Source organism: Callionymus lyra, chromosome 1, assembly GCF_982586985.1.
Source record: "Callionymus lyra chromosome 1, fCalLyr1.hap1.1, whole genome shotgun sequence".
Classification (NCBI taxonomy): Eukaryota; Metazoa; Chordata; class Actinopteri; order Syngnathiformes; family Callionymidae; genus Callionymus; species Callionymus lyra.
Genome location: NC_141818.1, coordinates 43,645,939 through 43,670,902, shown reverse-complemented (window position 1 = coordinate 43,670,902; position 24,964 = coordinate 43,645,939). Strand labels below are relative to the sequence as shown.

The 24,964-nt window shown below is 38.6% G+C and overlaps 1 protein-coding gene across 4 annotated transcripts in view; it reads right to left on the bottom strand.

Moving 5' to 3' along the window:
* Positions 1–24,964, bottom strand: part of sorcs1 (sortilin-related VPS10 domain containing receptor 1) — a 113,484-nt gene that overhangs the window by 50,061 nt on the left and 38,459 nt on the right. For all 4 annotated transcript variants that reach the window (XR_015713393.1, XM_087808952.1, XM_087808935.1 and 1 more), the window contains exons 2-3: positions 7,184–7,251; positions 93–192 (exon numbers count right to left, since the gene is read on the bottom strand). Coding sequence is in view for 3 of the 4 variants with exons in the window: in XM_087808952.1 (XP_087665078.1) it covers positions 93–192; positions 7,184–7,251 (168 nt within the window). In the remaining variant the exon portion in view is untranslated. The remainder of the gene's footprint in view (positions 1–92; positions 193–7,183; positions 7,252–24,964) is intronic.

Here is a 24,964-nt window from a genome sequence, read left to right as displayed (position 1 = left end):
AACTCTTAGTTGGCATTAGGGTGAGTAGAAAGTGATAAGTTTTGAATTTTGGCCAAACTATCACTTTAAATGAATGGATTTGGATTACTCACCTTCCTTTTGTTGTTGGGGCTCACATACAGGTAGCTGAGAATTGTCTTGGCTCCTACTTTGTCATTTAGCTTCTGGTACGTCGCTCCATAGTCTGTTGACCTGAAATGGGATGAAAGGGTGAGCAACAGGACATTAGGTGTCTCTATTCCTGCTCGAGACATGTCCACAGTAGCTTTAAATGGACAGGCCTTCTTTGTGAATAAAAAAGGGGTCTTAATTTTTTCTTAATTTGGATATGATAAAGAGAAGACTTGTCCAACAACGTACCTGTGACTATATATAACATCAATGTGGTTCCTAACAAGCTTTGTGTCCTCAAATGAAGTGTTATATATATCTGTATTTAATTTGAGGCTATAGTTAGCATAAAGCATCTCTGCAGCCTCACTGTACTGAGGTGTTGAAATTGTAGGAGGCCTGGGACAGACTTTGACTTCATGTATCTTTCATGACAACGACCTCAATAGCGTTTAAAAATGAATCCCCTCACAACTCAAATCTAAGGCTTTCATCTGAAATATGGCTTACATTTCAAAAAGACAGAAACATATTATTCACAACATTAAATTGGGCAAACATTTTCTATATAACTCTAAAAAGAACATATTACTCTGAAAACAATCCCAACCCTTAATCCATATGAGGGTGAGTAGAAAATGAGTTTGATTTTTTATTTAACAAAAAGCCTCAAATTGTGTTATTAATTATGATATTTAGGATTCATGTTAAACCTCAGGTCGACATGAGGTGGAAACCCATTCATCAAAATCATGGTCCAAGAAAAAACATTATTTTCAATTTACCACTTTCATCTCCTGGAGTCTTTTCTATCCCAGGAGCTTTATTTGTCCATGCGGCTGTTAAAAGTCATTGGCTTTTAAATCAAAAGATTTGATGATAGAAGTCAGATCAATATTCTGATTTCCAAGCTGCAGAATCCAAGGCAACATCAATTTTGAAGAATAAATGTGTGTGAGAGCATCAGACCTCAAAGATGTTTATGAATATTTCTGTTCTCGTCAACCACGGAGAGTTCGTCAACAAACATGGAGCGAAGGTGAAGACACAAAGATCAGTCAATGATTACTTTATTTAAAGTTGTGTGGCATTTTCTTTGCTGCAATTTTATAAACTTAGTTACCCAAGAATCATCAATACTTCAAATTAAACTTCCTCCTCAACCGCGCATCAAGCCTTAAATTCGAGCGGACAGCTGAGATAACTTTCTCAAACTTTAGGAAGATACGCTAAAATATTGAGTTTTAACTGCATGCAAATTTAACATTTTCGCTTTGAGCAGCATTTGAATATTTTAGCTCTAATTCGACACTGGCCTTGATTTAGTTTTTGCATTGACTTTGCCAGAAGGGAACAAGCAGGAACTTCTTAATTTGCATTTTTGAGAGTGGGCAAAATAAATAAAAGCTTTTATCACACAGCACAAGAAATAGTTGTTTAGGTTCTTAATTATGTCTCAAAATAGTTAATTGTGGATGAGCTTTGGGACTTATGTTGCTCATAAAAAAGGTAAGGTGAAATATAGTCATCCGAAGAATTCCGTTTTCAAATTGACCAGCAGTTTACAATGTTTTTAATAGTGCATGATATTAAATGCTATTTAGCTAAATGTTCGATGTTGCCAATATTTTACTTTTCTTATTGAAGAGGGTCAATTATTTGGTTGCAGTGATGCACAACGCATACATACAAGGAACTGGCTTTATCTTATTAACCTGAGTTCAATACGTTAAGGTACTTGAACTCCTTAACTTCGGAAAGGATCTAATCTTCAACCTGAAAGAAATCTATCCTGATCTGACTGATACAACAACGTCTTTGAGTGGAAAACTGAACCTCATCCCGCCAATGTCATGTTCTGCTGCTTATACATTTCGTTTTTTTAATTATTTTAAGAGTGATATTAAAATGCTATACTGCTATCACTGAAGAGAGTCAAGGGGTCGAGGGTCTAAACTAGGGATGTGTGATGGCAAAAGCTTGTTATACGATGCGTATCATGATACAGGGCAACCATACAACAAATATATTGAGATATATTGTGATACTGTAGGAACAAGGATATATTTGAATATATATGTTGATTATTTACAGAACATGTGATTCTTGAAAAATTGAAACTTTTTTAACCAAAATACTGTATGTCCAAACATCAGCTTTAAAAGCTGCTGGTGTCAACTGTATCCTCTCGTCCTCCTCTATCTCGTTAAAGAAAGAGCAAAGCCAATGTGTTCATTTGCGTGTGGATGTCTACTATCACCTTTGCAGTGACTGAAAGAACAAGATTGTCGAAAGCTTAATAACCGAAGAAAGACTCAAAATATAAAAACTGAGGTATCTGGAGAGAGTGAAGTCTCTGGCCTCCTAACTTCAGCACCAGACTTTGACTGAGTTAGAGCCATGGATGGATGAAAATAACAGATTTAAAATGCCTCTCCAGTCTTCCCTCTGTCAGTATTCTCCTCAAGGAACATCCCTACTCGTAAACAACATTGGTCAGTGTTCCAGTCCTCTGACTCGCTTGTCTTGAAACAAACTATCTTCTCCATCACCTCCAACATCCTGTAACCCTTTCATAGCAATTCATGGTTATTTTTCATGGTTATTTTTCTTTTTTTTGCTGCATGACTGTATCCTGTTCTTGGGTGTTTGAGAAAAGAAGGAATGTTAAACACAATATCTCAGCAGAAACGTCCCTGTGATTGGTGTAAAGTTCCAAGAGGGCCATGTGTTAATTAAGATTGTATAATGGCTGAGCATGAATGGAATTGATTCTGGATACATAGATTCTTTGTTACATCATTAAAGCTCTTCCATGAGACGCTTGTCACTTCTCTGAAACTCATTGAAATGAGTCACTTATTAAAAGGCTCAGTGGGGAAAGTCGCAATTATGATTTCTGAACTTCGGCTCTTTGATGGGCGAATGCTGCGCATTATTATCAATATTGTTTTGAAGGATGACGGCTGCTGTTGGCGTGAGGTCATTTCCTGTGGGTGGAGATATGGTTTAAATTGTCGCAGGCTGGGTTGCGGGATCATTTGTGAGACCTCAGCACATTTTGACAGTACATCTTCCCACCATTTCCTCCGCCCCACAATACCGCAATCCCCGTTCATCATATTCCTGGCCCTCCGGTTCTGAAGCAGCAGTCTGCTGTGGGCTCTGCTTAACTTTTATTTCATTACACGCTGCACGCTTCTTCGCTGTTACAATTTGCTATATGGACCCACTTGCACTTCATGCAAATTAAAGATAGTATATTTTTCAAAAGGATGCACCTTAAAGGAAATAAGTTGAGAAGTCTTTTTCTATCTCTGAGACTTTTCAAAGGTTTGATTTACAAGTTAGAAGATGAAACCTGACACAAAAAAACTTCTTCCCTAATGCTGCATCTTTGAAGTTCAATCTGTTGAAATAAGTCTACACCTCCAAGGGACTCATTGTATAAACAAAGCAGGGCTGGCTGGAGGAGGGGTGAAGCCATTATTACGTCATATTGGACTCCATGAAATTGACTAGTCACCATCACACTCCTGCTAACATGTGAGAAATGATCTACCATAAAGAGCCACGACTGAGTAGGATCCCTTCCTTGACCTGGACAGGAAACTCCATGTGTATTCCTGATCCAGGCTACCACACATTCCAGTTAGAGTTGAAGGTTGCTGCCTAATGGCTGCCTGGATGGCAACAATCACTTTTGTTTCAAGGTTTGAAGCGCAATTATTCCTACAGACAACAATCTCAGAGCAGCACCAGATGCATTTTGTTTCCCCATCATCTGACACCCAAATTACCTAATACTGGTACTTGCGGTTATCATCCGATTTGCCCTCTCAGAATGAATATAATCTGTTCATTTATCTGCCTCTCCATCAGTCTGCCTGCCCATCCAAACGCACCATTAATCATCCATCCATTACTAATGGCCTTGTTTTCTCAGGACACCAGGTTTAGATTGACTTGGGTGACGGATCAATGGTCAAAGACAGATTACAAAAATAATGTATCATTTGTGGAGACAAAGCAAACCCCCCCTGGACATTCAAGAGCATTCTCCATGGTACATTAATCACTGCTCCGGGCTATAGTTGAGGCCTGCATAGGTAGAGAACCATGAATAATCCAGCTACTTTCGTCTTATGTAAGTGGACTCTTAAGTGGTCAGTGCTAAGCGCTATGTGGTTAAAATTTAAAGGTGGACCACTAAGCCTGAGAGAAATGTGACTAAGGGGTCGATAGTTTCGTCTTTATTGAGCGTTGATACTGTCAAATAGATCTCATGTTATTTAAACTTAATGTATACTGTGGGGCGTCAGTTGCAGGATGATGTGCCTAAGAAACACCTGGTTGTTAGGGATGTGGAAAATAACCGATTCTCATCTGTGCATTGATACAAATATGTCAGATGCATTTGTAAATTAGAGGTGCATCGGAGTTCACTCATTCATGGGTGAATTTCGGCTCTAGCCTTGCAATCGCAAATGCGATGGTAAAATCGATTTCCGAGGCACCCTAAACGCACCATCGCGTCCTCACTGGCGCAGAAGGTACAAGACAAAAAATTTGAACAAAGATGGAAGCACAAGCAAAGATATATTTAATGCACCTAAAAAAAACTAAAGGGTCCAATTTGTACAATAATTTAGTTTTTCCAGCTTGTATTTAAACTTGACATGGCTCACGTCATATTCAAACAATGTAGTGGATCTATCAAAAATCACATGGCGAGGATACCTCTGCAGCTGCTCCCCTTCCTTTCCTTTGGATTAAATCAGTTAATATTTCCCAATAAAACTGTCACCCAAGTCACATTAAATAGATCCTGCAGTGAAGTAGGTCTTGGGGGAAATGAGCATTGATTATTTGCCAGTATTTTAAGTTATTCTGTTAATATTGTTATTTTAATATTTTTATGTATCTAATATAATTCCATTGTTACTGCTGTGAACAAATTTGAGTGATCTGCCTGAACATAATGAATATTTTAATTTGATTTATTATAATTTGTTTTGCTCCATTGAAAAAAAACCTTTGAGGCAGAAGTGGATACATTCTTCAAATTGTTATCATAAGTAAAACAGAATTGTCCTTTTAAGGTAAGACAGTTGACTATACTATTATATTCTCAAACCAATCTTTTATAAAATTATAATCCTCTTATAATTCAGTCATAGCTTGAGCAAACAAGAGCTATTTTTATCGCATCGCAACGTCAGGGTTTTTCTATGTATTGCGTCATATTTTTTCGCTGGCAGTGTATCGCGATGCGTATAGAATTGGCATCAGTGGTTGAGATATACATTGATTTGTAGGATCAAAAGATTTCCTGGGATTAGGTCCAAGTAAACGTTATAAATTGTGTGAAGGTCTGGCCTCAGTAAAAGATGCTGCTTCATGTCATTCATTTGTAAATACGCTTTATAGTTAAGGGGTGGCCAAACTGGTCCTCAAAGGGCAGGGATGGTGCAGGTTTTTACACAGTTTAACCAATGAGGTTTCAGCTGAAACAAGCAACACCAAACTGACAGTCAACTGATTTCTAGATTGGTTGCAACAAAAAACTGCACCCACTGCTGCCCTTTGTGGACACTTTGTCCACGCTTGGTTAAAATAGTCCTCCGGTGACATCGGATTGTATTTTATATGACTGCATTAATTTCCCCTGACGGACATAAAAAGCGTCTCTGATACTTGTTATTGTTGGTAATTTCAGGAAATGCCAGCTACCATGTATATCTGTCCAAACATTCATACACAAAGTAGTCTTTTGGGACTTTTTATTTTTATTTTATTTATCCAGGTTAGTCTTATTCTCATTTTTAAAAGAGAGACCTGGCCAGGATGGACAGCAAAACACAGTTACACATAAAATCTTTACATGGAAATTACAAGTTCAATATTAAGTGCAGTAGTACAACATAAGAACTACTGACTAATAACAAGAACTTAAAAGTTGCAAAAGTCACGTGCCTAAATGGAGCAGTTTTCAGTTTTTTGAAACTTGTACTAAGTTCGTGATGCTTAACTTGCCAGTTTTTATAGTTTTGATCACTTCTGAACGACATATTTAGAAATCGAGTTACACTTTCATGAATCGAGTTACGCATTTGTGGATCACTGTACAGATAAACATATATATTTGCAAATCTTTAACACATTTACAAACCTTTAGCAACAGTAATAGCCCCATACATAAGCACCATATCCTGAGACGTTAACGCATGGGGGACATATTTTCCAGCCATATACAATGACAAGTAACCAGGGAGCTTACCTAAAATCACCTTGTAATTAAAACATGCCAATGACTAAGTCGTCACATAAAAAAAAGAAGGCCAGTTTACTCTTGAGCAAAGCGTACAGTGAGTCCAAGGGAAGTCTGAAAAATGCAATTTTACTAAATAATGTTGTATTTTTATGAGGTTATTAGGAGACTTGTGCACTTGTATTTCGTTTTCTTATTAAAGGCATTTAATTCTGACCAAAAAAGTTACCTGTCTGTTATGCAACAGCTCTTTAGACTGCATTTATAATGGCTTTAAATTGTCAATACGTAACTCTGGAGAGATGATTGACTTCACACGGTTCTTATTCCTGGGAGTCAAACAGCCTCTCAATGTGAAGCTGCTGATTGAGTAAAACTTATTTTAGAAATTCTTCACGGCTTAAAACAATTCACAGAAGATCATGTTTTATTCTACTTTATTGCCTTTTGATGCAGTAAGCGTGTATTGTTGCCATGGAAACTTGTTGTCGTAGCGACATTTTCAGTGATGTGCAAGGTCGGATCTATGTGGTGTATGTTTCGTCATACAGTGGTTATTGAGAGGTGGATTCACTCAGACAAGACTGTGTGTGAAATGCATGGCCCGCCACTTTTAGATACCAATTCTGAACTTTCTAACTAGCACCTTCCATACTCTGGCTTGCTTTGCCGCATGTTGAGAGCGAGTCGGACCTCAAATATAAAAAAAATAAAAAAAATCGAATTGGTCAATTTTGTTGTGTCAAAGAAATGGCAGGAGATGAGAAAATGTCATGAAGTCATGCGGCGTGATAGGCTTACCTCCATAATGAACTCTCAGTAACACTGTTGAGGTTGAAGTCAAATAATTTGGTCAGCATCAGAATCACCTGTGAAACAAGACAAACACAGCGATCAATGTTCAGGTCTATTGATCAAAAATCCAGCGGGCAGCCTCCATGCGAGAATGTCAGAACGTTAAGTAAACAGCAGCAATCGTACCCTCTCGCTGTTTCCCTTCTGGAAGCTGTTAATGACATCCCAGTGTGAGATGTGGTCTTTTGTGCTCAGTCAATGTCAAATGTCTCAGTCACCAGACATTTTTGGGGGAGAAAAATAAAAGTGGCAATGGCAAGTGTAAATTTGTCACTGTGTCAGGGTCCACGTCTGGTTGCCGCTCAAATTGAATGAGTTCTTGAGACTGCTCTTGGCCCAGAGACAATTTTATTTGGTTTTCTATCAGCCTCTAGCGCAATGAGTTAATGTGGCAAAGTTAAAACGTGTCTAGAATCACCTCTGGCTAAGTAATGCTAGCTTGAATCATTTATCCTCATCCCATGAATACGCATTAACACAAAAATCAAAGAACCTTATGTTTGATGTGATTGGGGTTCAAATTAATCCGAGGCAAATCCACAGAGCCCCAGAAAAAACATGGTAAAAAAAGACAGATAATTAAATTATTTTAATTTATCAAACTAATTACGATATAATTACAATATAATATCTCTCTTCTAGTCTAACAAATCGTAGATCTACCAATCTATCCCATGTTTTAGAATAAACTCACTGGTGTTAACTATGTGAGAAAATAAATAATTTTTAAAACAGAAAGAAAAAACAAAGACTAACTCTTTGGTTTTTTTTTTACTATTCTTCATGGTTTAGTTATTCCTTAAAATAATGTCTGTTATTGTAGCTAAAACGAAAAGTTATAAATAGTTACATTATATGAGAGTTCAAAAATAAAATAAAGTAGAAATTACAGTTACAATTACAATTAAAAGAAAATTACAGTACCGAGTCATGTGTTGGTCTCCGTACAAATCAGCATGAATGTGTTGTAAAACTTTCCCATTTAGTATATGCACGTACTAAAGTAGTTTATAATGGATTAGTGTGCCACGATAATACCACTGGCATGGAATTGGTGGGTTTATCCTCATTTTACCTGTATACCTGTATAATCTTATCTTAGATACATCCTGTAACATAAGACCAATTGCATTCAGTGTTTATTGTAATCGTTCTAAGATTTTTCTTAAATAATATAAATTCAGAACAATATGTAATGACTTCAGGCAAATATTTTTATCGAACACGTCAATACATTTTCATTGTTAGTCAAAATTATATTTCACTTTTCACTTTCATTATGACTTGTCTTATTGATTGTCAGTAGCACGCAAGCCTTCTCTGATAATGAAGTTTTGCTATTTTGAGCAACGTCAATATAACATTCAATTTATCGTTTAATCTGTCTCATTGGCTAATCTTTTCCAATGCCAGATTCTTTCTATACGATACTACTGCACATTTCCCTGGTAGAGCCCTCAAGGTGAAAAGACAAGAATAAGTAGGTCAGCCAAAGTCTAAAAGTTTACATTTCACTCGGAGCACTTTAAAAGTACAGAACTGTACCATCTATTGACTCTGTGACTGGAGGTGTTTTTTGAAAACGGTTAAAACTCTAAAGAGGCGAGGAAGTCTTCACTGGGAATACTGCAATTTAGTTTCATACAGGCTTTTTTTTATTGTGTTCTCTTGCTTTTGTTTCGTTCTGATAGCACAGCCAATCTCCCCTGGGATACCTTGTCACGACTTTGACGACTATCTGATGACCTCCATGTCTCGTGGGTAACCTTGGGCGCAAATGGTCATGTGATATGGCGTGGGTGAAGAGCAATGCTCGAGTTCACTCTTATCTGTAACTTGTCCAGCGGCGTGCAGTATATACAAGACTGATGATACACACTTTATTTCCCAGTACGCAGGCTCACAACAACATAGACTGAGAAGTAGCTGCCAATTTTTTTTTAATCATTGCGATAAGAGTTCTGAGACTCCGACATGCAGTATTACTTCAACTTGAATGGGAAATGTGTTTCAACAAATTCCATGTTAATTAGCACAATCACCAGATAAAGCTTTCCTTTACTTCGGGCCCTTATCTGATGTCGCAGGGGTAGCAGCTGAAGTACAGAGGCCTGGCCTCCCCTCTTAACAGAACCTCCTCCAGATCCTCTACACAATCTCTGCATTGTGTCCAGGGTCTGCCCCAGGTTCTCCATCTATTTAAGGGATGGTATTATTTTCAGAGTAATCTGTTACTTTTTAGAGTTATAGACAAAAATGTTTATTCATTCTAATGTAGCGACTGGAGCTCAGTTGTGTCCGTCTTCAACTTCGTCCAAAAATACACTTAAAAACATCCAATTACCTTCATACTGCTCGTCTGCAACGTCCAGTTTGTATTTAATCCTCAACTTGACATCCCGTTAAGACTTCCCTAGCCCAGGAGACAGAGAACTACACATTGTGAATAGTAAACTAATATTCAATTTCAAAATGTGGACCTCTTTGTAGCTTTGACTCGACGAACTCTGATTGGATTTATTTTTTATATGCTTTCTTTTCTGTATTTCTTATTTTGCCAATCATGAAATTCCACACAAAAATATGAGACTTTACTATGATATTTTACTTTAACTATTTTGATTTTGCCATGTCAAAAAAACCCTCTAATGTTATGTGTTGGTCTCATGATCAGGAGAAAATGATTGTCAATAAAAATGTAATTGCTTCTACTTGAAAAGCAATGGTTCGGTTTCTCAGCAAGCCACCGAGGGGAACAGCATGAATTTCCTGTAAACACAAAGTGAACAGATGCACCTTAGGTTGATGCGCTGCACCAGCGGGTAGGGAACCCCGTGTTCATGTTCAACACATATGCAGCAACTTCTGTTGTTCACCACACAGACCGGAGACCACTGAAGAATTTAAGAGATTCACCATTTGACGTTTGATGAGGAGTGATTTTGGGGAAGTGAGCTGGAGTCAGGAGAGTTTGCCTGGGGAATGAATAACCTTAAATGTCCGGGCTGGACCTCTGCATGCTAATGACGGACCGAGTCCATTCAGACGGCCAGCTGGAGGATGAATTCACACTCACGCCACAGCTCTTGATTTTCGCTCAGCCTCGAGGCTCTATTTATTCCTTCACTCACATCTATAAACTGGTTACCCATGTTAGTACAGAAGCTGGCAGGCAAGTTTTGTTTTGAATATGTGCCTCAATCTGCCTATTCTTATGTCTCTCTCTGGGATGGAGGCTAAAAACCATCGTGTTGCATCGCACTGTTCTAGAGCTCCAGGCTTTTTAAAAAAAAATAATGTTCACTAAGGGTTGTGATTATTTTCAGAGTAATCTGTTCCCTTTATAGACAAACATGTATATTCATTTTATGTAGCAACTAGAGCTAAGTTTTCTTTGTCTTCATCCGTCTTAAAAACATCAAAATGCCTCCATACAGCTCCACTGTAACGTCCATCATGTATTGAACAAAAAAACTTAAAAAGTTCCTCATCATGACCATGTTTTGAAGTTACTTTATAAAGTTCGTCTGAAATCTGGACGAACAAGAGGTTACAAGAGCGGAGTTCATTATGACGCAATAATGGCTTCACTCCAGCCAGCTGTATTTTACACCCCACTTTGTTTATACAACGGGTCCTTTGGAGGTGGAGACTTCCTGGATTCATGACACTGCATGACAAACCTTGGTGCTTGACCAATCACAGAAGAGTTGGTTTGGTTATGGTAAACAAGATTTAATCTCCAGAAAAACTAAGAGTTTTCAGTGGGCGGGGCTTAAGATGACGTTCTAATGTAAATATTTTCAATGAAAAGAGAGTTTTGTACAAACAGACACTGATGATACAATAGAGGTGAAATGTCTGTTTAATAGACACTTGTTATCAGTTCCTTATACAAACACATTGCAAGTGTCAGTGTGCACGGTTTATAATGATGGCCTCCCAGCATCCGCTGAAAACAAGCTTTAAATATAGACTTGTTTATTTTTTGTGCACAATACCAAATGTTGAGGTTTCAATATAAGAGGGATGTAACAGGCGAGCAATACGGATGTATTTGGAGGTTTTTAAGCAGCCGCTTAAAAATGAACATACATTTTTGTCTATAACATAGTACTCTGAAAATAATCTCAACCCTTAGTCGACATGAGGATCAGGATTTGTCAGCCAATCACAAAAACCAAGGAAAGTCAGTAATGGCAATCCTTATAGTCAATTAAAGTCTTAAAATGTTGTTCTATCATTTGGTTAGTCGGGCCTTGTATAAGCGAGGTTCATTTGCAGTCTAGAGGTGGGGCGGCAGAGACTGCAATACGTGTCCCTAGATTTATTAAAAGTTCCATGACATGGCAACATTGATTAACGATTATAATTAGTCATTCAAATGTGAGTTAGTTAGCGAGCTGTCTGCTAACTTCTTAAAGTTAACTCATACATAGTCATCACTCCCTTAATCAACCTTTTGTATGCTGAACTCTGATTCATGAATATTCATATAACAATGACAAACGTAAAAAGATGATTCTTTCCTTACACTGTGATCCCTCCTGTTATTTCCAATATAAAAGGTGAAATAAAAAGTAATGAAAAGGGTCAAGGTGAGTCAACAAGGCAGCAATTAAAGTCTGAGTGTGTTTGTTTGTGTGCCCGTGTGTGTGTGTGTGTGTGTGTGTGTGTGTGTGTGTGTGTGTGTGTGTGAGGCAGCGCTGGATGACTTGGCTTCATTAGTTGAAGGGTGGTGTGCGAACCCTTCAGCCGTCTGTCTGCCACATATGGAGAGATAGTGTGCAGTCGTCAGCGAGCGGTCCTGTCAGATGGTCTCCCACTGGAAAGTGCATATGCTTCATCCCTGACCGTGCCAATTAGGCCAGCAGGCTTCTCCCACTGTAAGTACTGCGATTAGGCAAGCCTTTCTCCTCTACTGGGGCCAGCGCTACAGACGCCTCTGGACACAGCGGCGCTCACGTCTGACAGGATGTGCAGAAGAGCGTGAAGGCATCGACAAGAAGCTGGTGGCCACGTTTTTTTTTGAAGTGAAAGAAAGACGGGTAGTGATTACCAGAAGCACCGGGGCGGCACCAGTTAGCTGTACTTGAGTACATGCAGACACTTGTTACAACGGCGCTGAGATAACAATACATCTATCAAGGAGGGCCACATGAGGGTTTTGGGAAAACAACAATTTAACCCTCATTGTGCCGATTTAAGAACGGTAATTTATGTTGTTTGTTTAATAGCAACTGTTTACATTCCTAAGTTTAAACAGTTTGGTTGTTAATGCTATGAGCATTACACCATGCTAACTAGGGCTGTAGCGATATGACTGTTCTCACAATACTATTAGACTCAATATATTCAGCTCACAATACTATTAGACTCAATATATTCAGCTCATAATACTATTTGATACGATATATTCAACTCATTGTTTGATTCAATACGATATATTCAGTTCACGATACAACTCGATACAATATATTCAACTTATTATTTGATTCAATACAATATATTTAACTCATTATTTGATTCAATACGATATATTCAGTTCACGATACAACTCGGTACAATATATTCAACTTATTATTTGATTCAATACGATATATTTAACTCATTATTTGATTCAATACGATATATTCAGCTCATTATTTGATTCAATACGATATATTCAGCTCATTATTTGATTCAATACGATATATTCAACTCATTATTTGATTCAATACGATATATTCAGCTCATTATTTGATTCAATACGATATATTCAGCTCATTATTTGATTCAATACGATATATTCAGCTCATTATTTGATTCAATACGATATATTCAGCTCATTATTTGATTTAATACGATATATTCAACTCATTATTTGATTCAATACGATATATTCAGCTCCTTATTTGATTCAATACGATATATTCAGCTCATTATTTGATTCAATACGATATATTCAGCTCATTATTTGATTCAATACGATATATTCAGCTCATTATTTGATTCAATACGATATATTCAGCTCATTATTTGATTCAATACGATATATTCAACTCATTATTTGATTCAATACGATATATTTAACTCATTATTTAATTCAATACGATATATTCAGCTCATTATTTAATTCAATACGATATATTCTGCTCATTATTTGATTCAATACGATATATTCAGCTCATTATTTGATTCAATACGATATATTCAGCTCATTATTTGATTCAATACGATATATTCAGCTCATGATATCATTCGATATGATATATATTTAGTTCACAATTTGATACAATATATTTAGCCTGATACCTTTCGCTATGACATATTCAGCTCACTCAATTTTTGTTCCACTCTCTTAATAGAACTGAAAGCCAAACTATGTCCATCAGCTTTAAAAGTAGTGTAGGGCTACTGATGTAAAGCGTCAAAGAAGGTACACTGATATAACCCATTTATTTCCATGTTTTCTATCAAATGCATATTCAGAACTAAATGCAACAGGTAAACAGAGTCTCCGACAGTAAACAGTCAGGAGCGTTGCAGTGACGCTACAACCAGGGGAAAGTGTGTGCAAGGTCTCATTAGCTGTATACCACTGACATTTTTAGGGGGGTTCAAAAGTTGAACTCATTATTTGACTGTTACAGGAGAAGAACAGCGTGTCGACAGTGAACTGGTGACTTTAACAATGGCTCTACAGCAGGAGGAGGCTTAACTTGGTGCAGGTAAAAAGCAGGTTATTCAAGTGTGTTGCTTAACTTTAAAGTGATTTGGGTAAAAATAATTTTGGGATTCCAAGCTGAATTTAATGAACTCCTACTTAAAGGGACAAGTCACTCTCAATGAATAGTTTAATGGAAGAATATCAGTGGCACAAAATAAAAGTTATTTTTATATTATAATTATATTGTATTGAGTAAAAGCTCAGATGGGTCAATCTTGAAAGATCGTTAAAGTGAGACAACAGTTAATAAGTAAAAGATTTCTGGAATTCTTCTCACCATAAACCTGAAGATAATCTATAGCCAAACAAAAGATTTCAATGCAATAACCAACTGTAAGAATCAGAATCAGAATCCTTTATTTGTCCCGCGAGGGGAAATTTGGTTTAAACAACAGTAAGCGCAATATACCACAAATAAAACACCCAGAAATAAAATAATAAAATGAAAAAAAATCTAAATAGAATAGAATAGAAATTCTGCACTATATTATATATACACAACATATTTACAAAAATAACAAGAAGAAAGGTGCTGTTAAATATTTATCTGGCTGTGTTCTTGTTGTGGAGTCTGATGGCAGCAGGGAGGGAGGACCTGCGGTACCTCTCCCTCACACACCTGGGATGGAGCATCCTATCACTAAGGTTATTTAATTTTTTTTATTATATCTAAGACATTTATAGGGCTCTGATATTGATATTGTTTTTATAACCTAAGCATATACTGGATATGTGAATAACACCATATTAGTCCAGCGTCATATAATCGTGTTCTTTCATTATTAATATTTCTTCAGGGCACTATAGTTTGTCTATAGTAGAGAGTGTGTCACTGTGCAGTCTCTGATGGACAGGGTGTGCTCCGCCTCTCGCCCCTCGTCGCCCAGGCACACTGCCGCCTCGCGAAAGGGAATTAGAAAACTCACAGAGCTATTATTCATATCTCACAAACAGAAGTCAGGCCCGCGGTTGGGGAGCAGTAGCAGATGTGTCTCTGCAAACCTTTAGGTGTTGAAATTATTCCTTTTCTCCCTAATCAAACTCACTCCTGCACTGCCAGCAGACGCTGTTATCTCCGCCACCGTTTGGTAATTGTCCTTGGATGGAGGAGAGAAACAAACCGGCGTGGATCAAAACTCCCAAACATGCATATATAAACAATAATTACTGTTTCCTGCGGCGGGGGGTTGAGAGAGTAAACAAATATGAAACGTATTAACAGATATTTGCAACAGGCCGTGCTTGATCTTCGGGGCGTTATTAAGCATTTGTTTTTCTCTCATCTGATCTTTAATCACGTGAGACCAGATTCCCCGAGGGAACCGATCTCTGCGGAGACTTCCATCGTGACAACACACACGACTTTGATTCTGAGGAACAAAACCCTTTTCTTGCCCCATTTTGTTGAGCTAATTTAATGAAAATTGTTTTATTAATGGCAGAGAATGGTTTGCCTTTCATGCGACAGGCTGTGACAATGGCGAGAGAAGAGGGTATGGAATCTTCAAATTCAACTATCTAGTGGACCGTGCTGTGTACAAGCTGTAATTACAAAGGGTCGAAGGTTCAATTCCAGGTTTACAGTTGCTTAGGTAGGGGGACAGTTTGACTCCTTTAACAGGATGTTGCAGGGGGGAAAAAACAGAGTAGATTATATAGTCTACTGCCCCTTGCGGACCAAATTAGGGAAATGAGAAAATAATGTGATTTTTTTTTTAGAAGGTGGCACCTCCAACACAGCAGTAAAGGAGAAACTTCAAAATAACTTTTATGTGTTAACATATGTATGTTGACCATAAAACATACAGTCGTAAAGACAAATATTATAAAATATTCATGGACACCAGTCAAATTGATAAGATTAAAAAAAAAACTAATATTTGAACAAGCAGATGGTGTGTGTCACAGTTTCCATGCTCTTTAATGCTGATTGATCATAAGGCTGAAGTATGTCAGAATGCTGCAGAGGCAGATGCTTCTGTCCTTGCGGGACACCAGGAAGTAGACTCAGGAGCAACCAGAACTCACAAGTTTATCACTTCAGATGAGTTTGTCTCACACAAAGAGAGGTTGACAGATGGTAGCTCATCCATCAGATAAACATGGGCCTTCCTTTGAACACTTGTTCAGAAGTAGTTTTGTAGATGAAGGCTGAGACATAAAGCAGGCAGTGTATTTGAAGCCTTGTAGCAGAAGCTTCTGTCCTTCACATTTTAATTTGGTAAGGCTGTCGTTCCGTGTTTCATCCAGAGAGTAAGGTATAAAAGTTTTACATTGCTATAATATTCTAGGAAAAGGTGTTTCCCTGCAGGGAAAGTGTTACACTGAAATTTTAATTCATACATAAACTTGAGAGGGAACTGTTAGTTTGGAGACACATATGTAGAGGCGTCAGCATTGGAACATCCTCTGGATTCCTCAGGAGCTACAGCTTCAAATCAGGATCATCCACTCTTTTCTTTGCGGCTGACCTAGTCCCAGTGAGTGAAGTAAGCCAGATTGATTCTTTAGGGGCGTTGCAGGAACAGGCTTTGTGGAACAAAACACCTTATTGAGAATGCAGAATTCTCTTCAATAATGAGTTTATCATATCTGTTCTTTAACTCATTCTCAGGTTGAAAGATTAATCAAATGCAGCAGTTCAGTACTTTCTCGCTCAGAGATGCTAAGTATTGCATTAGTAGCGTTTTGCTTGTACACAGCATCCTCCTGCCTCCCGCGGGAGAGCTCTTGATCATCTCATTACGCTGCTGCTGAGACAAGGTCGCGACCCGCATGATCACGATTTACATCCTGCACGACAGAGTTACTTTAACAGACATGGTAACTTTTTGCTGCCGCACACATGTTGTGTTTACATCATGTGTGCCACGATGCTACATGGAGGCTTGCAAGCTCCGGGGGGAAAGACACGGAAACACAGAGGGTCAGTTGAGTTGTTTCTCCGTCGTTGTTGTCTGAGCTTATTAAGATGATGCTCAGGTAGGATCACTGGCTTATGGGAAGTGCTTGCTCTTCCATCAGAGTGCTCTAATCAACTTTAATTAAATGCAAATGATGAGAATAGGGAATTTTAATTCAGCATAATGGGAACAAAGGGGGGGATGGGACGATAGATCTGAGATAATAACTTAACAACATCAGCTTGCTCCGCAGGCGGCCCCTGAGGGTTTCTCTTTTAATGTTGCAGCGCCACTGCAAGAGCTTCCCAACGTTCAGCGTACAAAAGAGGTAGAATTAAGCAAAATGCTGTGCTTGATGAAAATGAAGAAAAGGAAAAGTTGACACTCCTGTGTCTCAGCCACTTAATTAGACATTAGCAATTATCAAGACGTTCTAGTGCAGGTCTGCCAAAACTTTATAGCCCTGCTTTGACGTAGCTGTCCCTGGACGAAAGGTTGAGGACCACTGCCTTAGTCGGCATGAGGGTGAGTCGAAAATGTGTTAATTTGGGGTTTAACAACTGTGCACTGAAAGCACAATGTTGGTCTGTAGATGACACCTTGTTTACCATAACCACACCGACTATGCTGTGTTTGGTCAAGCATCCATTTTTTGTCACCGCGCATCATTAATCTTAGAAATCTGCACTTTTAAAAAAAAACGGGGCGTGATTACAGCTGGCGAGAGAAGGAGTGAAGACATTATTACATCATAATGGGCTCTGCTCTCATAACATGCCGTTCACCCAGATTTCAGAGCAACTTTATACTTTTTAAGTAATAACTTAAAAACATGGTCATGATGAAGGACTTACTGCAACAGAGAAGAAAAAACATTGTTGGATTTTCACATTGGTTTTTATGATTTTAATAATTATTATACTTGCACTGCTTAGAAAGCTAAGTTTACATCGACAGAATACTTTGATCATTTAATGCCGACAGAGAAAAAGGTGGGCAAAATGCTATTGGATATTATGAAATAATATTTTGGCTTCTGTTTGCTTGAAATTATCTACTTATTATCACTGTTCTTAAACCTTTGGCTACATTCACCTTCCACTTATATATCAGGACTTTAAAGCTGAAAGTGTAGCCACTTTTTCAAACCCCCTTAATAATGCTGCAATGTCACTTGAAAACAAAATGATGGAGTTTAATGGCTTTTCAAAGAACATTTTATGTGATGCTGTCCTTCAACGCCTCAGACATGGTGACTCCAGAGTGCAGGGACAAGCTAAAGAACGCTATTGAAGGAATAAATCTATGGACAAATGAACAAGCTTGGCAGGGCTGCGAGTGAAAATAGCTTAGGTGAATCACTTCTCTTTTTAAGTATCATCTTTCGAAGCTCATTGAATCCCACACTGTTAATCCATCTGTGGGTGCAAGGATTTCACGTGTCGCTGGTTAATGTAGTGAAAAGACTTAATATGACTATTTACACTTTGCCGCAGATGTCGACTCAGCACCTGATACATGAAGCACCAGGTTCTATACCCTTAAAAACCCTTGAGAACCGCATACAACTGCAGCAACTATAGTGCAGCAATGGAACTCTTTATCATGAGCTTCTGTATTTCAATGTTTCTAGGATAAGGTAGAACATAAATGTGCCAGGTTGCAGCCACAACCATTATACTTGGGCAGGAAAAACCAAGTCATTGAATAAGTTGTATATGTTACTCCAGTTCTTTTTTGATTATTGTCAAAGCTTATTTGTAACCAATAAAATAGAATGAATCAAATGATTCTTACATTAAAGTGAGCAGATAAAAATGAAACAACTGACGAGTTCATGATCCGGATCATCTTATTTTAAACCCTATAGAACCTGGTTTACATTGGAGCAGCATTTCTGTCGATTCAGTCCACAGTAGCAGTGACGAGGTCGCGGTCCTGAGGTGAAGAATTTATTTTTGTCATTGGGCTTGTCTGGAAATAAATGTAAGATGTTTTTTTAATCTTTGTTGACATTCTCATACACTAGTTTAAATGATTATTGAAAGAATCATTGATGCTGTAGCCTCACCGTGCTGCTCTTTGTTTTTATGACATAAGCGTTGGACGAATATGAACGGAGAGAGTGAGACGTTCAGACATTAGAATGAACGCGTTCAAAGAAGTGTTCATCAGGCAAAATACACTGCTTTCAGTTCACGTTCATCCAAAACATGAACTAGTTCATTAACTATCATTCCAAGAATTAGTTCAGGGACAACGAGCATGGCTTGATAGGATCGAAAGCTGGGCTTCTACATGATGAATGGATGATCTGTCTGAGGCTAAATCTCTTTTTTGATTGACAACAAAATAATCTTATTAGCGAGCTTGAAGTATGAACAACCAGTAAGGCATTCTTTAATGTTTAATGCATTTTTTCTTTGGTAATAAATCGAGTAAAGACAGATCTAGCATTTATTTCTGTTTTTTTTTTTGAGACTTAAGCTGCTGGTGCTCTTTGATTCATTCAGCCTGAAGTCTGAAACTTATAGGCTTAGTATAGTGCCAGCTTAAATTATTTTCTCTTCTAATACTGTTTTTTTTTTCAAATAATTATTATTTTTATTTTATTTAAGCTGGCACTGTACTAAGTCCATATAAGGTCATGTCCTATATCTATAATATTCAAGCCAGGACTTGAAGGGCAACAAAGGATATTTGTTGTCATTACTGGCAACAAAATCGAGCGAAGAAGCTTAAGTTTTACAACACAATGGTCCGAGGCCATTAAGGAGCCTAACTAAGCTTGCAAATGAGAGTTCACTGGTCAAGTCTACAGAAAAGACCCCAAGCCTGTACAGCAGGTTCACTAATTATTTTCTTTTAAAAAAAGGGAGTAGAATTAACACATACTGTGTATGATATAAACATAAAATAAACGTCCCCCCTTGAAGGACCAGCAGCCACCAGTGATTAAAAGACAAGTAAATTATTTACTGAAGCACCTGGAAAACACAGCTCACACAGCCTGATTTAGTTTTCACTGATTGACTTCCCTTTTTTTACACAGTACCAACTTTGAGCAGTTGTCTTTGTTCCTGGATCAGAGCGACATCCATGAGAAGTTTCAGTCTGGCTTCCGCAAACATAACTCTAGACAGCCTTACTGAAAGTGTCCAGTTACATCATGATGTCGGCTGATTCGGGAAAATTCACTGTTCTGGTTCTCTTGGATCTGTCCTTGGCCTTTGATACAGTTGATCTCCAGATCCTGCTGAGAAGACTGAGTAATGAACTTGGACTTTCTGGTCTTTGTTACAGTGGTTCTTGTCTTACCTTTCTGGATGCAATTTTAGTGTATCTGTCAATCAAATGAGGTCTGAATCGGCGGATCTGTTGTGTGGAGTCCCTCAAGGTTCCGTTCTGGGTCCTTTATTGTTTTTGCTGTACTTGGGTAAAATCATTCAGAGATTTCCTGGTGTTTCTTATCACATTTTTGCTGATGACATCCAGCTCTACTGCTCTTTTGATCCAACTGAGCCCCAGAGGCTGACTAGTTTAGTCAGTTGTTTGCTAGAAATCAAACAATGGCTGAGTGAAAACACTTTTCAGCTAAATGTGGACAAAACTGAAACTCTGGTTATTGCTCCTGATAATAAGGTTTCAGGTTTGGGTCAATACTTGGGTGACTTAGGTCAGTCGGTCAAACTGAGCCTGAGTAATCTGGGTGTTGTATTTGACAAAGACATGTCTCTTGTTCAACACTGCAGAAAACTGACCACAAACGGTTTCCTTCAACTGAGAAAAATCTCTATACTAAGGAAAATGTTGTCACAGCATAACCTGGAGCTCGTTTAGACTATTGTAACGGTTAGTTTTTATGACTACCCTCTCATTCATTTAGACCTGCGTTTCCAAACCTCTTCTCTCGTATCCCTCATTACAATTATCAACCCCTGCATCAGCCAATAAAAAAAAACTGATGAATATTGTTCAGTCTGCAATTTTGTACAATCTGATATTCAGCCACTAGTTTGTGGGTTCATCTTAGGCAATCAGTCAATTTCTTCTGACGAAAAGGTGAATCTGTGAAAGGTCATTGCCTAATTTGTCAAACCGTTATGAGGGGATTGATTTGTGGGCTCCCACAATTTCCTGCTGAATTTCTGCTGACTCAGTGACATTTCCAAATGGTGGTCAGGAGATATGAACGGTGGGGCTTTGTTGGATGTCAGCGTTCCTGTATTCAGGGAAACGTAATTACTGTTGTGAGTCAAGCAGATAGTGTGATTAGCAAAGGACGTCCCAGAGCCACGGGAAAAGTGTCCTGGCTCAAGTCATTGCTCTGCAGACCTGCCTAATCAGCTCTTTTGTATAATTTGCTTGATCAGTTGTCGTCATATTTACCCTGGATAATTGAGACAGAAGTGTTTGATGAGCCAGGAAAAGAGAGCACTTGTCTCTAATCTTTCTCTTCTTGTCTTATCTCATCTCAGAGTGCTTTTATGTTGCTGTGGAGCAGAAGGACCTTCAGAAGGGAGCTGCAAGTTGTTCTTCACATACAAGGGTCAGCGATTAACAAGGGACTAATTAAAGTCCAATTTAGGTAGACAGACATAAGATCTGGACATCAGAATGTACGCGACACAGCATCTGTAAAAAAAAAGTGCCAGGAACGAAGAGTCATTGGTTCAGTCACTGGGTGGTCAGGCGGCTAAGCACCGGTGCCGGCCATAACTCCAAACACTGGGGAAGTCAGTCAGAGAACAGAGCATCTGGGCAAGCCTGTGACCCAGAACAAAGCCACCACAGCAGCAGCGGTGAAGTCCACGCATGCCTCACAACAACACGGCCAGTATCTTGGTCCAGTACCAGCCCAGGAGCTGGGGAACAGCATAGCTAGGTACCCATCCAGGTCTTCCGGTGAGTGTCTCCCAGGTCACAGTTGTGTGGGCAGAGAAACCATATGTCTGGTCCAAGGGAAGTGTGTGTGTGTGTGTGGGGGGGGGGGGTCCAAGTTTGTTTACTGTACATTTCCTTCATCTGCAAACCCCCAACACAGAGGCAAGTTTGCAAGGTGTGTCAGTGATATGCAGGGGTATTGTTTGCATGGGTGTGTGTGTGTCTGTGTGTGTGTGGTTGTGTGTGTGTGAGTGTGAGTGGGAAGGCATATCAGAAAAATAAAGGTTTAGGATAGAGAGAAGCTAGTGACGTACAACCTGACGAGTTATTTGTTCATAAAGGGTTGGAAGTCAGGCAGTTGATGTGGTTGATGGTGAGATGACATTGTTCCAAAATTAGACATTTGGTCACTAAGAGACGCTAATAAGCCCAAATAACTTGACTGGTGTGCATGTCCACATTGAGCGAAAGTAAGAGTCTCTTGTGTCGAGGGAGCAGCTGGTGCATCTGTCTGATTTAGTGAAGCCCATCCGGTGTAGTCGAGACGCAGTATAGTGAGTTCTATGAATATCCTTGTATTGGATAAGCTGTAAATGTTTGTTTGCATTCTTAATGAAAATGTTAATACATATTTGACTCCAAAAGTAGAGAGGTCTTCATCCCATTCTGAGGTTTGAATGCACATAGTGGTGTCTGCCTGGTTTTGTACCGAATATATTTTGGATATTATTTTCTTTGTACTGGGGACTTTTAGTATTTTATTCACTGGAATGGAATCTTCTGACGTTTTTTTTTTTCTTCGAACTATTGGTAAAATTGTAGAATGCAATGTCATATATTCTAAAAAGTTAATTTGTCATATTAAATGTATCTACAAGTTTAGAGAAGCCAATTAATCCGTTTTCTCGTACAATATGGTGCAGGTGTGTAACACCCGTTTCCTTCCAGCTGCTGAAGTTAATCCTTTTTGTGTTGATAGTGAGATCAGGGTTCAGCCAGATGGGTAACATTGGTTAAAACATTTAATTTTTAATAGTCTGAGTGATAAATGCAAGATCTGATAGTAGTAGGTTGTTACAATGAGCCTGTTCCGTGTCAAGCCAGGACAGACTTTCGATCTTTTAGCCACTTGGTTAGATATTTTAGCTGGTACGATAGATGATAAAGTTCAAAATTTGGAGCCTCAAGTCCACCTTGTGTCTTTTTTTTATTTTTTAAATGTAGTTAATTTTATTCTTGGTGTTTTATTTTTCCAGTATAATGTGTTAACTGCTGAGTTTAGAGTTTTAAACCAAGAACAGTTTGGAGTGATGGGAAATATAGTGAAAAGATAATTAATTTTGGCAGGATTGACATTTTGATTCTATTCTTTCTATAAGTGATTAAGATTATATTGTCCAGCGATTTAGATGGAGAAAGGGAATCACAGCGTCATTGCACTCTCATAGCGTCCTGCTGAATACTGAAAACTTTATCAAGTTTTGAAGGCCTCGTGCTGTTTTATCTGTTGTTTGCGGTGGGATCAATTTTAAGGCTACGTGCAGCGGGTGGACGGTACTAGATTTTGGGCGATGATGATTATTTCCCTCATTTACTGGCAGAATTTACTTCGCTAACAACGCCCACGTCTTTCCAACTGCAGCTACTAAATGTGCAGTGGAAAATTGTATTCCCACTGTGGGCCCGACAGCCTGTGGTCGCCACTCCACACGGTGTCCAAGCCAGATAGGTCTTCATGGCAATGAATTTTGCTTCTTAATAATCTTAATGCCAACACAGCTGAGTGCCAGTTTGGATTGTCAGTGATTGATTTTGGGGGCCACAGCATTCCAGTTGCTTCGCTGTTGAAGTGAAGGTGGTTGTGGACTTGCTTATTTTTGAGCAACAGTAGCTCAGAAATAGAACAACTGTCAGAGTTAAGCTTGATTTGGTTTTCATAGTCAAAAACTGTATTTTCTGTCCTCTGGACCCTTCTGTCATGAGCATTACGGTCACACTATAATCCTCAAAGGTGGGCGTCACTCCCGTTCAAGGTATACATTTGACCACTTACGGAACCACACAAATCAGTCTGTATAAAGCTACTACTGTATACTCTGGATTTTTTGGATTATCTGCTTAAAATTCAAGCTGCAGGTTCAGGAGTCCTTGCACCTCTGTGTGGGAGGATAATGTTGTACTATATGTTATTACATATTTATTAGGACACAGAACTCCCTTTACTCGTTGGCAGGGTCTATTTATTGCATTAAAATGTAATGTCTTTGCTCTTTCTCCTCTTAACCTGGACGCGTCGCTCCCTGCTGCCACTGCACAATTCTAAATATCTATAAAATCCATTGGTGGGGCTTTTCTGTGCCATCGCTTCCCTCCGACATGGCCAGCATCTCGACTTGTTTCACTGCATAGATCTCATTACTTAGCTCTGAAACAGAAGGTCAGGGATCAGCAAATCTTCACTTCTGGCCCGGCTTATGATTTCATTCTGATGCAATTTTCCCTCTCCAATTCCCTGATTATCACACTCCTGGCTGCCAATTTGATATCTCTTCTGTCTAAGTTCAGACACATTCACTCAGGTTCAATTTTCAGCAGGTCCTGGCTCAGCAAGACACTCACATGCTTTTCCAAATCAATTTATTGCTATTTTGTTTCGGTTTTTAAACGAAGGTCAACACTGAATTGTTATAAACATGTCCCTTTGCATGATGGCAAACTTCAGGATAATATACTATAAACACAGGGGTCCAAACAATGCAATGTATCCTGTTGTGGGTCTGTAGCTGTCACATCATCTCGGTGCGAAAGATGGAGTTGCGACCACAGGAAGGGGATCTATGCTCAAACCCAGAGATAATGTAAAGTAATGTGTAAAGAAAAGAGAGTGCTTTGGGGAAACAAGAACAGAGAGAGCCATTATCACACCTAGCTTTTTAGGTTTGATCATACCATGACAGAACCCGTAGATCAGCAGCACATCTCAATGGTTCCTGCGTTCTTACAAAACCTTCCGAATAACTAGGGACCGGTTATCAAAACAATAATTCCTTTTGCTCCTTAGACTTCAACTCTCTGTTAATTGAATTGTCTGCCATTTTTATTTTAGAACAACATGGGATACACTGGAAAAATATAGAAGGATTTATCTCTCTTCAAAAAGATTAGTAGAGATGGGCGGAACACTGTTTATGTCAAACTCGTTCAAAGTCACCAGAAGTTGCTTTCAAGGAC